Source organism: Macaca mulatta, chromosome 2 (genome assembly GCF_049350105.2).
Source record: "Macaca mulatta isolate MMU2019108-1 chromosome 2, T2T-MMU8v2.0, whole genome shotgun sequence".
Lineage (NCBI taxonomy): Eukaryota > Metazoa > Chordata > Mammalia > Primates > Cercopithecidae > Macaca > Macaca mulatta.
The window spans coordinates 34,580,415-34,596,737 of NC_133407.1; the positions used below are offsets into that span (position 1 = coordinate 34,580,415).

Consider the following 16,323-nt stretch of genomic DNA (forward strand, 5'->3'; position numbering starts at 1 on the left):
CAGTAAGCGGAGATCGCGCCATTGCACTCCAGCCTGGGGGACAGAGCGAGACTCCGTCTCAAAAAAAAAAAAAAAAAAAAAAAAAAGAATTTGGTTCAGAGGAAATCAAGTATTTAAACTGAGGTCTGCTTATACACATGGTTAAGCTTATTTGTCATGAGTAGTCATTAGTAAATACATGTTAATTTCATACAATTAAAAAGAAACCCACAAACCATTGGCATTTTGATTAATACATGATTAATAAGTCTGAACATACAATCTTAGATCATTATAAATTCTTTTTGAAACGTAGGCTGGATGCAGTGGCTCACACCTGTAATCCTAACAAATTGGGAGGCCATGGAAGGTAAAAAGCTTGAACTCAGAAGTTCAAGACTACCCTAGGCAACATAGTGGGACCCCATTTTTACAAAAAATTACAAATATTAGCCAGGCATGGTGGTGGGCACCTATAGTCCCAGCTACTTGGGAGGCTGAGGTGGAAGGATCACTTGAGATCACAAAGTCGTGGCTGCAGTGAGCCAAGATCACTCCAGCCTGGGCAACAGAGCAAAACCCTTTCTAAAAACCAAACAAACAAAACAACAACATTGATCTTATAATTGAGTGATAAAACTAAAAAGTCATCACCTCTCCTAACAAAAATGTAAACAGGACCCATAATTTATGATTTGATTGTCTTTCCTTTGACTGGGCTTTAACATATATGTTTCTGTAATTTAAATAAAAATCTATTTACTTTCTCCATTTTAGCAAATGGTTTCTTTACCCAAATAGGTTGCACCATAGTCCCCATATGGTTTTCTACTGTTCCACAACCACTATTTCACAAAGATTGACAAAACTTTAATAAAAGTTAAATTTATAGACATCTTAAGATAACTTGGGAAATATGCAGTAAAAAAGAATTGAGTCCACAAATTATGAATATTTTACCAATATGTCAAACACCAATTTCAGCAAATCCAATCTACCTAACTCATATGTTTAATGTGGCAAATTTTCTTTTTTTTTTTTTTTTTTGAGACGGAGTCTCGCTCTGTCGCCCAGGCTGGAGTGCAGTGGCGCGATCTCGGCTCACTACAAGCTCCGCCTCCGCCCTTCTCCTGCCCCAGCCTCCAGAGTAGTTGGGACGGACAACAGGCGCCCGCCACCACGCCCGGCTAATTTTTTTTCTATTTTAGTAGAGACGGGGTTTCACTGTGTTAGCCAGGATGGTCTCGATCTCCTGACCTCGTGATTCGCCCGTCTTGGCCTCCCAAAGTGCTGGGATTACAGGTGTGAGCCACCGCGCCCGGCCTTAATGTGGCAAATTTTCTAACAAAATTTAATGGGCGTATGAATGATATATTTATGCCCTTGACAAAGATGACATGTTTGATTTTGTTGTGACTAAGAAAGAAGAATATGATTTCTGGTGGTGATTATATCACTCTGGCTCATCAAAGCTCACAGAATGTGTAAGGTTCTGCCACATCCAAAGATGTTAGGCAAATGTAATAGAAGGTGCACCAGGCTGACACACGTTTTCATCATACAAATCTTCTGGCAGTTCCTCTTCATCTCCATCAGGAAAATATGTAGGGAATGGTAGATTTTTACCAAGATCCTTATATGCAGGCAGTTTAGAATCTCTGACCTGAGAGAAGGCAAAAATCGTAGTAAGTGATACGAATTAAGTTCTTTAAAGGTAGCCTTTTCAGCGATTATTCATAATCAAAGAAATACCCGCTACTACATTTTCTAATGTGAGTAACATGACTGTTACGTATATAGAGTAAAAAGAACTCAGTCAATGCTTTCCTTTAATTCTAAAAAATCTGACTAACCCAGTAACAGAAACTCAAGCTATAAGGATAAAATCATCAATTATTATTTATATCTTAACTTATAAGAATCTCTAGGACTGTCCCACAGGATAAAATCACACTCTAAAATTACGACTTGAATTTCATTTATATGGATTCATTTTCAAATATAATGACCTGACAAACTAGCATTTTTGTTAGTCTTAACTCTCAGAGCACATAATCAAAAATATCACTTCTTATTAAGGAAATTAGCTTACATTTTTCTTCCCCTACCAAAAGAGTCATTTCTCCAGCAAATAAAACAAATAAACAAGATTGTATTTCTGTGTCACATGGTCAAAAAAAAGTCTTGCATTGATGGAAGATTTAAAGATAATTCTTCAGCATTTTCAAATTTGGGTGAGGGCCTTTAAGTTGAGATTATTTTATATATCAAGTTGAAACTATTTTATATCATCCTTGATTTAGTACTGAATATTCCCAAGGCCTTAGTGCATTTTCTGCTTATAGGTGTGAGCAACAAGAACCAATCCTATCTTCATACACAATAAATGCAGCATGATGTATGTCAGAGCATACATTCTTACTGAGAAGTTAAAGACAGAATAATATTTAACAAAACCAGTAACAGACCTATGAATCTCTATAAGAGTTCTGTTAACTCTATATATTCTCAAAAATTCTAATTATATCTGTGAATTCATAGACTGAACAATTTTAATATAGGTACTGATGTGATCTAAAATGTTGAGTTTTATTTTTGGAAAATATTGGATTATTCAGAACTTCTGACTCATTCTACAGCCTTCATTCATAAGTAAATTTAAAAAAATTTACATGTAATTGTATACACAGAGTAAAATGAGGCATAATTACTTTAGCAATAAGAAATGAATAATTTGGTTGAAATAAGGTACACAGCTGCTAGGAACAGCCTGGTACAGAAAAACAGATCTACTTTAATCCCTCTTATTAAAATTGTTTCAAGAAATTATGAGTACATTACCCAGAAGAAAGTAAACTTGCTTAGTTTTGTCCCCCAATCCATTAATCTTGGGTTGAACTTTAAGAAGGGAAAAAAGTCATATTCTTACCATATTAAATTTGCTCAGTATTTAGGATTGAAAATAAATCCCAAGCAAAAAATCCAATAAAACCAATTACAACAAAACTTTCTGTGCTAATTTGAGAAATAAAAATTGTCATCAATGACCCAAAGAGATACTTCTCAGCTGCTTTCACACTTTTATAGAACTATTACACCTGATACATATTTTAGATAATAGAAGCACTGTTTATAAAACCTAAGTATTATAATTCATGGATCTGAAACGTTAATGACATCTCATCTCAACCATTTTTGTCTCGGTGGTGCAAAAGTTGAGGGCCAAAGATCTGCAGTCCATATGTACTTTTGTATTTTGTATTTAATCTTACCCCAGGTTTACTATTAATGTATTTTGTATTTAATCTTACCCCAGGTTTACTATTTCCCTGCCTGCACCAGGACTCCCTCAATTATCTACCTCATTCTTTTTATGTCTATCAGCAAACCAGTCTAAATCTTCTAAGAAAATATGGGGGAAGGGCAGACAAAAACCAGGCAAATCTGAAAATAAATTATATATAGGACATAGGAATGAACATGAATGAACAGTATTTTATAACATACATTTATACTTATTACGCTGTAAACAATAGTTCTCTAGCCTTCATTAATACATTTAGTGAATCTGAACAGCAAAACAAAAAGCTCAAGACAGTTAAACAGGTTGGTCATCTCTAAGACTATCTTTAAAAACTTTAGGATCTTAAAAAAAAAAGTTATTGGTAACCCTGTACTCTGAGGAAACAAAAGCTCCCAAGACGTGAGTGGATGTTAACAAAGTTGGCTGCCCACTAGGAAATGGCTCAAAACCCGTGGGCAAGGAAGGACTAATTTACCTGCTATGGAATCAATGGAAGAACGGAAATAATGGAGTGAAAGGACATAGCAAGTTTTATCATTTAAAACACAAACCTACAAAATGTTCCCCAAATTCATAATTTAATTAATGCCTGGGCAGATTCTTTAAGGTTACAAAAGAAAGTTATTTAAGCACCATATTTCAAAGATTTTTTTAAAGGATAAGTTCTTTTATTATATAAATACACTTGCTAAAAATATATTCACTAGTGTGTTAATAGTTCAAAGGGGACTGGACATTGTTCTGATGCCACAGTTTCTCAAAATGTATTTAGACTCCTCTTTCAGAACTCTTTGGTGTATCTTCTGAGTATCTTCAGTGATGGCAAACTATTATCAATTATGAGAGTGAATGGAGTTTTTGGAAGCAACCTTTTATTGAAGTAGGCGATAAATCTGAGTAATAAATGTTACTGGTTATCAACTATTAATTTATACAACTACATCAGAGTGTCATTGTATGTACTATGGTTTTTCAAGATAATTGACCATTCATCTTTGCTGGTGGCAGGGATATTGTAGAAGTACTTGAGAAGATGTTGTAGTAGTACTTGAGAAGTCACAGCAATCAATGGTAAGGTTCGGCTAGAAAACCAGGCTAGAATCATGTATGTAGAAAAATGGGCAGAAAAGGAGGATTTGACATTTAAAAATTAATCTGGTGACCAGTATACTTTTATTACAAAAAATAATCCTCCTTTATTAGACTATGCTATTTATAACCTGTGATCTGAAATGTGGGGCCAGGGATATGAAGATATGTCTTCATATGAATTATGAAGACAAAATACTATGGGAAGTACAATGACAATCCTCTGGCTTCAACTGCCTGTCATTGTAAGTATGGCTGCCTTACTTGGGGACTAGAAATCTACTTAAACTTAAAAACCCACAAACTTAAGGAAAAAACAAAACTTATAAAAGTTCATCAAATGCATTTTTCTTTCCTTTTTTTTTTTTTTTTAAAAGAAGCTAGGTTCCACTCTGTTGCCCAGGCTAGAAAGCAGTGGTGTGATCATAGCTCACTGCAGCCTCCAATTCCTGAGGCTACGTTATCCTATCCTCCCACTTCAGCCTCCTGAGTAGCTGGAATTACAGATGCAAGCCACCAGGCCTGGCTTAAATGCATTTTTTTCTTTAAGAAAAACGAGAATAATCCAGTCAGTAAAGTGAAGTGTCCCAGAAAGGTAATTTTAAAAAGCAAAACTCTTATTCCTTGTAAGATTTCAAAAAATTATTCCTTATACTAGAAATGAAAAAAATATATATAAGGAAACACTGAGTTTAAAAAGTCAGAGGTTTAAGTTTCACTATTTCTTTGCTGCTATCATTGGAAAATCAATGAATAATATACTCTGGAGAAGAGGTGACATCATGTCTAATACAAACTTATCTTCAGCATGGAAGATTCAAAACTCAGAGGTAAGAAAATCTGTATTATGTTGGAATAAACCCCATGCAGAATATTTATTTTGTATTTTATGGAAGTAAGTCTCTGAGAACTTAAAGAGTTTTTCTTAAAATGTATCTATCCGTACAAATTTTTTACTTTTTTTTTTTTTTTAAAGAAAAACACTTAAAGATGTAATCAGAGCATGTGTGCTAGTAATGATAAAAAAGCTCCTCCTCAAATGGCTACCTTTAACCACTTTTGATGATTCCAATTTTTACCTCATGTATTTCTGGTTTGTCAAAGTAACTCTTTTAAAAGTCAAAAAACATTTTTGGGGGGAGTGGGGGCAGGGTTTACTTATAATTGACACATAATTGTACATATATATGGGATACCGTGTGATGTCTCAATACATATATACATTGTATAACGATCAAATGAGGATAACTAGCAAATCTATTACTTTAAACATGTATCATTTCTTTGTGGTGATAACATTCAAAATCCTGTCTTCTAGCTATATTGAAATATACATTACTATTAGCTATAGTCAGTCCTTACTATATAACAGAACACCGGAATGTATTCTTCTTAACTAACTGTGCTTGTAGACCACCTCCCCCAGCTCTCCTCCCCACTATTTCCCCCCAGCCTCTGGTAAAACCATTCTGCTCTCTACTTCTATGAAATCAACTTTTTCAGATTCCACATAAAAGTGAGATACAATATTTGTCTTTCTGTGCCTAGTTTATTATACTTAACATAATGTCCTCCAGGTTTATCCGCGTCACCACAAACAATAGCAATTTATTCTGTTTTATGGCTGAAGAATATTTTAGTGTGTGTATGTATTCTCTAGAATATTCTTCAGCCATACATACATACACACACACACACACACACACACACACACACACACACTTTATCCATTCATTTGTAGATGGGGCACTTTAAAAAAGCTAACATGTTCCTTTTGGAAGGACAAAGATATACTGCTATTTTGGCAATAGTTATCCAAATATCCTTCTCATACTCCTGAAGATCTTTCTGCTTACTGGCCTGATACGGTTTGGATTTTTGTCTCCGCCCAAATCTCATGTCAAATTGTAATCCCCAATGTTGGAAGAGGGGCCTGGTGGGAAGCGACTGGGATCATGGGGGCAGACTTCCCCCTTACTGTTCTCGTGACAGTGAGTTCTCACAAGATCTTGTTTAAAAATACGTAGCACCTCCCTCTTCCCTGTCTTCCTCCTGCTCCAGCCATGTAAGACATGTCTGTCTCTCCTTCCCCTTTTGCCATGATTGTAAGTTTCCTGAAGCCTCCCTAGCCATACCTCCTGTACAGCCTATGGAACCACGAGCCAATTAAACCTCTTTTATTTATACATTACCCAATCTCAGGTATTTCTTTATGAGTCCATCCATTCTATTAGGATGGACTAATACACAGCTTTACCCTTTTTACAGGTTCTTGGTTTTACAGAAATAGAATACAGGTTATCTTGTGCATTTTTTTCACTCAGGTGCTACTAAAAAGCAGAAAGATTCAGTAAAGAACATGTGAAAAAACAGCCATTTATTTATAAGTCACATATATGAGTCAAAGGAGACTTTATGGCAAATATCCACACACATAAGCAATAGAACATAAAGACAGTAACTTGTCAGCTTGCGAGTAAGAAACAAAAAAAAAAGAAAAAAAAAGGAAAAAAAAAGAAGACACTTATACTTACCTTTACTAAGCAATTTTTATGTCCAGGTACAGAGCCATTTACATAGATTATGTTGTGCTTTGTGTTTATTCTCCACACCTAAAGCATGAAATAAAACCAAAAATTTTAGGATATACTTGTATTAAAACAAACAATGTTATTAAAAGCTAAGGATGGAAGTTGCTTGTAAAGTAAATAATCTTATCAGCGCTTCAGAATGTTGAATAAGAATTGAAAAACTTCAAGTCCTATGGATGACTTGTAATAGAAGACCACAGCAGATATATCTTATGGAAGTAGTAGAAAACTCTCATTTTAAATAGAGATCTCTGTGACTGAATGATCAAGACTATTTGGATATCTCAAAGGACTCTGTTGGCACCATTAACAATAACAAGTGGAAATTTAATTTAATTTAATTTTTAGTTAATACTACCTTGCTGTAACTACAGGCTGGAGAAGCTGCGACCTCACCAATTCTAATTTCTAAAGTAAGGAGACTGAGTAGATGGTCCTCAAAAGACCTTCATGTGGAGAAAAAGCTTAATAAATGGGAAAGAATGATTGGTCAAAAAATGGTACTGAGAAAATAAAATATTTGGAGAAGAAATCAAGTTTGACCCATGCCTCCTATCTAATAATGAATAAATATTAAATATTACAGAAATTGAAATCACACAATGGATGAAAATATAGCAAATAGATGGTCTCTGATGAGTACAATTGTAATAGAAGGGGTAAAAAAAATCTTAGGTTTAAGTATACAAAATTTGAAAACTTCTCCTGGTCAAAATTTATATATAAAACGTATCCAAAATAGAGACTGGGAGGATATGCACCAAAATGTTTCCAGTAATTGTCTTTGGGTACTGTTCTTATGAGTAGCTTATTTTCTTCTTTGTACTTTCTACACTTTAAAACATATATGCAAACAAATATAAACATTAGTTGCTTAACAGAAATATAGTTATACAGCATCCATTATAGCATAACTCAGTTTTACTTAGATACATTTCTCATTGGTAGAGACTGAATCCAACTTCTCTTAAATACACATAAATATTTTTTATAAAAATGGATGTATATCGCAATCCTTTTGTAGTGCTATTGTTTCCTCCTATTTTGATTGTCTCCCACTCTCCTTCTCCTTACCTACATCCACTTCCACACATACACATCTGATATATAATCCAAGAACCTGGTATATACCCTTCCACTCTTCTGTGATTATATGATGGCACAGCAACATACATATGTAGAGAGCTTTTGTTCAATCTTTTACTCAATAAAGAGTATTAAAGTGAATGCTCTGAAACTTATTTTTTTCATGCAACAATATCTTGTAAAAATCTTCCAGGTCCAAGAAAGGACTACTAATTTTGTCTCTTTAATGACTGCACTTTTCATGGCTTGAAATATACACTAACATTACTACCACTATGACTACAACTAGAGTGTACACACACACACACAATTCATGTATCCTCTTTTCCTCAATAATTTTAAAGCCTATTAGAACAATGGTACATAGACACAGATTAAATACATATTCTGCTGCCTTTGCATTTAGACAATTTAGCTGTTCCTAAAAAGAACCACTTGTAAAACTTACTTTCAGTCCATACGCTGTCCTATATATGTTTCCCATTTTTCCAGGCATTTTAGTTCCAGGCCAGACTCTGCCAATATCCTAAATGAGAAAACTAAAGTTAACACTTTTAAGTACTATCAATTTTAAACAGAACTGATCAAACCACAATGCAAACTAAAAATATAAATTATTAAAATGTTTTATTTTTCCCCTATTCAGCTAGGTCCCAGTAAGGAACTAAATATGGATTCAGACATATTTACTCCTAGAGGATTTCCTTTCTAAATGAGACTAGACTGACAAAATAAATACAGACTAAGAAACAGATTTAGGAGAAAAACTCAGTAACAACTGACCTAATACTGGGTAAGAATTAAAAAAGGACAAGGGCATACAGACACACCGACACATGATTCAAAGAAAAAAATGGACTGCCAGGCCTGTTTTGAACTCATCTTCTGCATTAACTGACTTAATGGACTTCATCCATATAACTGGTGCTGGGATGGTCCTACTCCTCTTTGCATTAGATGTTACTTTCCTTGATCAAAATATTAAAGGACAGAGTTAGTTATCGGAATACTCAGTTTGTCTAGCCCTGGTTTTCTCTGATTTATATAAATCTAACAGCTTCACACAGTCTCTGATTTTGGCTCTGATAATGGATGATAGTTCTGTATCTAAAGAAGCAAATCTGAATTACGACTAAAATGGAACAGCTTCTTACAATACATGAATTCTCAGAATATAAACACTTTTCCATCAGCTGCTCTCACAATAACAGGTGAAACTTCATCATGGCATTAGATATGTTTAATATGTAACCAACATATTGGTTACTTATCAACATGGCATTAGATAAATACCTCATCATGGCATTAGATATGTTTAATATGTAACCAATAGGCTTAAAAGACAATTCTGAGTATTATAGACTAAGTATCACTCTTATTCATTCTACAAATATATTCCATTATACATGACTACAATGTTCCAGTAGACAGAACTAAGGCATATACACACACACACACATCCCTCTATTTCTCTGTGTGTTACATTTTTCCTTGTGTGCATGCATGCATTCCCCTCCCCCACCAAGCAGTATATGCATACTTATAGTTTGAATTCAACACTATAGGGTTCATTTTAATTTTCCCATTTTCAAACTTTAATGCCCTTTTCCAATAGTGAGAAACCTAGCTCCATTATCAATATATTTACTTATCTGCTCAATCCTACAATTCACAGAAAATTATTTCAGAATTGCTAACTGATACTAATTCAAAAGACAAACTGAATTCAACATTTGCACAAAGTACCTTTTAAATTTAGACTCAGGGTATATACAGTCAAACTACAGATGCTCAGCTAACCTTCTGGAATATAACTAATTCTAGTCTGGCTCTGGGAAATGAGTGAGGGGCAAGGATCCATAAAAGTGTGACAAGTACTTGGAGCCCCCCCGGTGTCAGACTAAAATTATGTGACTTCATATCAAGGATAGACTGAGGACTACATGTGCAGAAGTTGAATATTTAGCATTAAAAAGAGCTTCACTAGTTATACTCACACCAGTTGAAAGAGCTCCAGGTCTCCTGTGGGTTTTCGTTTGACCATGCGTAGCAGGCTGGCCTTTAAATCCCCATCTTTTCACGACTCCTTGAAAACCTTTACCAATACTGAACAAAACAAACGTTAGAATTTACATAATGAAAAGAGCATAGACTATTCCCAATTGTACACTTTCCAGTACCAACTGTACACTTTATTGTTAGAGTTTTAACAAAGCTTCTTATCTAAATAACTAGAAAAGGCTATACAAGTAAAACTGCAAATAAACATTCTTTTATCTCTGTCCTGGTCTGCACCCCTTCCTGGAGTCTAATTCTATATAAAATGATTAATTCAAGATTGTGAGACACCAGCGAGTTAAGCACAGGGAATTTTATCTGAACAGGAGTTTTATCATCCTAATCCTGTGAAGATGACACAGTAAAAATGGAAAAGCTCTAGAAGTTTCAAAGTACTTAGAACAGATATGGCAAGCAGCCATTAAGATGGAACCCAAAGATCACCACCTCCTGGTACTCATGCTCTTGCTTAATTCCCTCCCCTTGAATTTGGGTGAACCTAGTCCCTTGCTTCTAATAAATAAAATATGGCAAAAGTGATGAGATGTCACTTCTGAGATTTGGTTACAAAGAGACTGTAGCTTCCATCTTGGTACTCTCTTGCTTGCCAGGCTCTGAAGGAAGCCAACTTCCACAGTTAGTGTAAACTGTCCTATGGAGAGACAAGCCACAAGGATGTCTCCAGCTATTAACGAAGGAGCTGAGGTCCACCAATGGCCTATTAGTGGGTATGAAGATAGAGTCTCCCCAGTTAGAACCCTGACATGACTACAGCCCTGGTTGATACTTGACTGCAGCCTTGGGAGAGACCCCAAGTCAGAGGCATCCAGCTAAGTTATAATGGGATTGCTGAGCACAGAAAACTGAGATAATAAATGTTTTTTACTTTAAGCTATTAAGTTTTAGGATAATGTGTTAGGCAGTAAAAGATACTAGTATAATAGAGGACTAAATAGAAAAAAATAATGCTCTAAATGCTGAACAAATTTTATTTTAGGAGATATCAGAAGGATCTTCATCTCAGGGTTGAGAAGAAACAAATGGAGAAATAAAATCAGAGAGTAATAATTTCTTACTATCTAAAATCTCCTTTTAAAATGAAATCACTCTATTTTCAAATTCTGTTAACTTAGAAGAACACCCCATGATCCAGGTAGAAAGCAAACAAAACTAAAACTCAAGCATTATTAAAGTTTGTTTCTGAAATGCTCAATATATTAGGTATAAAAGGTATGTAGCTTGAAACAACAAAGGCCATATGACAAACATACTGATGTTATGCTTTCAGCTATTCCCCTAAGATCAGGAACAAGACAAGTATGCCCACTTTCACCACTTCCATTCAACACTGCTAGAAGTCTTAGAGCAATTAGGCAAGATAAAGAAATAAAAGGTATCCAAATTGTAAAGGAGAAAGTAAAGTTGTCCCATTTGCAGATGGTATATATAGGAAATCCTAGACTCCACCAAAAAAGTGTTAGAATAAATTCAGTAAAGTTGCAGGATATAAAATTAATGTATAAAATTGGTAGTGTTTCTATGTACTAACAGTGAACTATTTGAAAAAAAAAATCAAGAAAACAATTCCATTTCCAATAGCTACGAAAAAATAAATAACCAGGAATAAACTTAATAATGGAAGTGAAAGATTTCTACACTGAAAATGATAAAATAATGATGAAAGAAACTGCAGAGGATGTGGGTAAATGGAAAGATATCCCCTGTTCATGAACTGGAAGAACTGCTAAAATGGCCATACTATAGGAAGTGGTCTACAGATTTAATGCAACCTCTATCAAAATACCAATGACACTCTTCATGGAAATAGAAAAAATAATCCTAGAATTCATATGGAACCACAAAAGACACTGAATAGCCAAAGCAATCCTGAGTAAGAATAAAAAAGCTGGAGACATCACACTACTTGACTTCAAAACATACTACACAAAGCTATAGGAGCCCAAAGAGCATGCTACTGGCATAAAAACAGACACACAGAACAATGGAATAGAACAGACGACCCAGAAATAAATTCACACATCATGGTCAATTCATTTTTGACAAAGGTAGCAATACCACGCATTGGGGAAAGACAGTCTGTTCTATAAATGGTGCTGGAAAACTTGAATACCCATATGTAATGAGGTTAGACCCCTCTCTCTCACCATATGCAAAAATCAATTCAAAATGGATTAAAGACGTAATGAAAAAAAAAAGTATGAAACTACTAGAAGAAAATATAGGGGAAATGCTTCACAATACTGGGCTGGGCAAGTATTTTTAAATGAGACCTCAAAGCACAGGCAGCAAAAGAAAAGACACATTACATCAAACTCAAAAGTTTTTTGCACAGCAAAAGAAACAAAGAGACAACCTACAGAATGGGAGAAAACATCTGCAAACTACATCTGACAAGAGATATCTAAAATACATACTAAAAGAACTGCAAAAACAAAACAAAACAAAACAAAACAAAACAAAAACAACTAAAATAACTGCAAAGGAACTCAACTAAAAAAACCCAAATAACCCAATTAAAAAATGAGCAAAATATCTTAATACATTTCTCAAAAGGAGACAAAGAAATGGCCAACAGGTATATGAAAAATGTTCAAAACCACTAATTATCAGGGAAATGCAAATCAAAACCACAATGAGATACCATCTTATTCCAGTTAGAATGGCTACTGTCAAAAAGACAAAAGAAAACGAAGCATTGGTGAGAATGTGGACAAGAGAACACATACAGTTAGTGGGGATATAAATTAGTATAGTGACTATGGAAAACAGTACGGAAGCATCCCTCAAAACATTAAAAATACGAAGACCATACGATCGAGCAATCCCACTATGGGGTAGATATCCAAAGGACATGAAATCAGCATGTTGAAGAGATATCTTATATTTATTGAGCACTAATCACAAAAGCCAAGATACAGAATCAATCTAAGTGTCCAACAACAGACAAATGGATAAAGAAAATGTGGTACATATACACAATGGAATATGATTCTGTCAAAAAAAATAAAATCTTGTCATTGGCAACAATGTTAATGAAACTGGAGGACATTATATTAAGTGAAATATACCAGACACAGAAAGATAAATAATGTTGATCTCACTCACATGTGGACTCTAAAAAATGTTGCTATCATAGAAATAGAGAGTGTAACAGTGATGACCCAGAGACTGGGGAGAGGATGAGGATGGGAATGAGGAGCATGGGGAAAGGTTGGTTAATAGGTACCAATCTACAATTAGATAGAAGGATTAAGTTCTGGTGTTCTATGGTACACTAGGTATCTATGGTTAACAGTAAATTATTATATATTACAAAATAGCTAGGAAGGTTTTTAAATGTTCTCACCACAAAAAATGATAAATGCATGAAGTAACAGGTACCGTAACTACCCTAATTTGATCATTACACAATATACACACATATTAAAACATCAACTTGTACCCCATAAATACAACTGCAATGTGTCAATTAAAAATAAAATTTGTCTTTGAATATATCAGTACAAAGGACACAATGAAAAGACTAGAAAAGAAGTGCAAGACTGTACTAGACTTTAAATTTTTTTTTTTTTTTTTTTTTTTTTTAAAGAGACAGGGTCTTACTCTGCCAACCAGGCTGGAGTGCAGTGGTACAGTCATAACTCACTGCAGTCTTAAACTCCTGGGCTCAAGCAATCCTCCTGTCTCAGCCTTGTGAGTGGCTAGGACTACAGACTACAGGTGCATGCCAGCACACTCAACTAATTTTTAATTTTTTTTGTTAGATAGAGGGGTCTTGCTTTGTTGCTTAGGCTGGTCTCGAACTTCTAGTCTTGAGTGATCCTCCCACCTGGGCCTCCCCAAGTATTGGGATTACAGGTGTGAGCCACCATGCCAGGCATGTGACATATTTTTATATACTCTTAAAATTAAGATTTTCTTTTCACCTTTCACTAGATAAAACATCAACATATTTTTAACAGAGTATTCCCTAACTCCACCAATGTTAGCTATTATTATATAGTGTACTGTTCAGGTCATTTACAAAGAGGACAAAGAGAAAAAGATTATAAAAACAAACTTATTTCCACAAGGACTTTGCTATGAACAAGCAATTATCAGAGAGCAACGGATTGAAGAAAGCCTACATGAATAATACAGTTTGTTTTCGATACATCAAAAATGCACTCTAAAAATAAGGATAAGGCTGGGTGCGGTGGTACACACCTGTAATCCCAGCACTTTGGGAAGCTGAGGTGAGAGGGCTGCTTGAGGTCAGGGGAGGCCAGCCTGGCTAACATAGTGAGACCTCAAACTTAAAAACAAAAATGATACATTATATGTACAACTTAACAGGTGAATACTATCAAATCATAGGTCAAAAGTTACTTTTATAAGAATAATTTAAAAGTAGCTTACACCACATTCTTCACATTAAGTCCGTGAACAGTGTGTATATAATTTTTTATGTGAAAACTCAAAATAATGTGTATATCTGATCAAAGAGCTAAAACATAACACATATTAAATAAAAACCCACTATTTAGTTATGTAAACTGATTAACATCTAAGAAGAGAATAATCAAATACTTAACTGAAATTATGCTTCAGAAATTTAACAAATGTTTCCATTTAACATTGAATTTTAGAATATAATTGAAAAGTACAGTGCTTGGCAATTTAAAAGTGAAAAGGAAATACCTAAAGAGTAATCTGAACGTACCATATCATTTGGCAAACAACACTTCAAAGAAAAAAGAAGAGAGAGACTGGCAACACTAAATGAACATGTTACATTAGCCATTCTTGGTAGAAAGTTTACTGGTACTTTTGTGTTCTTAAACTGATGATCTCTTAGTTAAAAAGAGAGTGTGAAGGCATGCACCAATAGAACACATGCCAGGTGAACTACAGAAGATAATTTAGCTCATTTTAAGAGTAAATAATTGTAAGATAAAAGTGGTATCCTGAAAGTGCTAATTATCTGTTGGCTAATTACAAACTGCTTTTCAATCTAGCTCTAGAATACATCATGTGGTTATACTGTGGACAATGAGAACCTCTTCAGTAACTTTTAAACAAAAGAATAGAACACAAATAACATGACAAATTATTGGCTGGATTCAGATTAGGGAGAACAGAGTGTACCTGTTGATCCATGGGAGGTACAGGTATTTGTACTACTCTCAGTTGTCACTCAACTTGAGAACAAAAATAAAACAAAAGCAAGAAATGAATTAATCTATCCTTAGCATAGCCAGACACATTTCAAATATAAGGTTTTCACAGGTCATACAAAATAAAATCTTCATTTTACTAAAAATAATATACAATATACTTTATGTTTTATATCCCTTAACCCTTTTCTGCTGTAGTTTTTAATTAATGATAGCAGAAAAAAAATCAAATAAAGGAAAGCTTAAAGTGGAAGGAACATAGAGATCCCAATTTTAGTGAGATATATTTGAAAATTAAGAAGACACAAAAGATGTATTTTATTTAGAGTATCTACACTAAAATACAGAAATTCAGATGTATCATTTAATCCAGGAAACATTATTGTCCTTGCTTCTCAGTCCATTTCCCCTTAGTACACTTTCAGTGCACGAAGGGTAGAAACTGTGTATTATTTAGCCCTAGCGCCCTGTCTAGAGACGTCAGAGTAAAATTTTTACTGGCTATAGCTGTGTCCTGGGAAGACAGGGGATTAAGTCTCCTTTCTTATGTCCTATAGTTTCCGATTATTGTATAATGGGCATGCCTTTTAGTTTGAAAAGATGGTTTGAAGAAAAGAGGAGAAGCTTAAAGGTATGGCTAATAATCCTGCAGAAGGGAATGCACAATTTAATGTTTCCCACTGAATTCTATAAATCTCTAGAGATTCTTACTATGAAAATTGCATTCCCTTGCTATACTGTGACAAATGTCCAAACGTCTACCAGCAGACACACAGGTTTTAATATAAATCGGTCATGTATTTCTTTACTTTGTGGGAAACTGCCTTTCCTTGCATGATTCTAGATATACTTGTCTACGGGGATAAAATGAAATGTCCATAAGGTAAAGAGTGACCATATACCTGCTTTTAAACCCATCCATTCTGTGCCCTCTGAGACCTTCCTCTAAAATTCCCATCCCGAGTCTCTCCCTTGAGAAGCCACTGGATTCTCCTACCTTCTGTTCCCTTCATATCCCTCCTCCTCTTCAATGGAACAC

The 16,323-nt window shown here is 34.6% G+C and overlaps 1 protein-coding gene across 1 annotated transcript in view; it reads right to left on the minus strand.

Annotated features, from left to right (window-relative positions):
* Window positions 1-827: 827 nt before the first annotated feature.
* MRPL3 (mitochondrial ribosomal protein L3) overlaps window positions 828-16,323 on the minus strand; it is a 41,291-nt gene continuing 25,795 nt past the window's right edge. Inside the window, exons 7-10 of the mRNA XM_015132142.3 lie at window positions 10,047-10,155; window positions 8,498-8,575; window positions 6,907-6,984; window positions 828-1,642 (exon numbers count right to left, since the gene is read on the minus strand). Of these exons, the coding sequence (XP_014987628.1) occupies window positions 1,490-1,642; window positions 6,907-6,984; window positions 8,498-8,575; window positions 10,047-10,155 (418 nt within the window). The 3' untranslated portion in view covers window positions 828-1,489. The remainder of the gene's footprint in view (window positions 1,643-6,906; window positions 6,985-8,497; window positions 8,576-10,046; window positions 10,156-16,323) is intronic.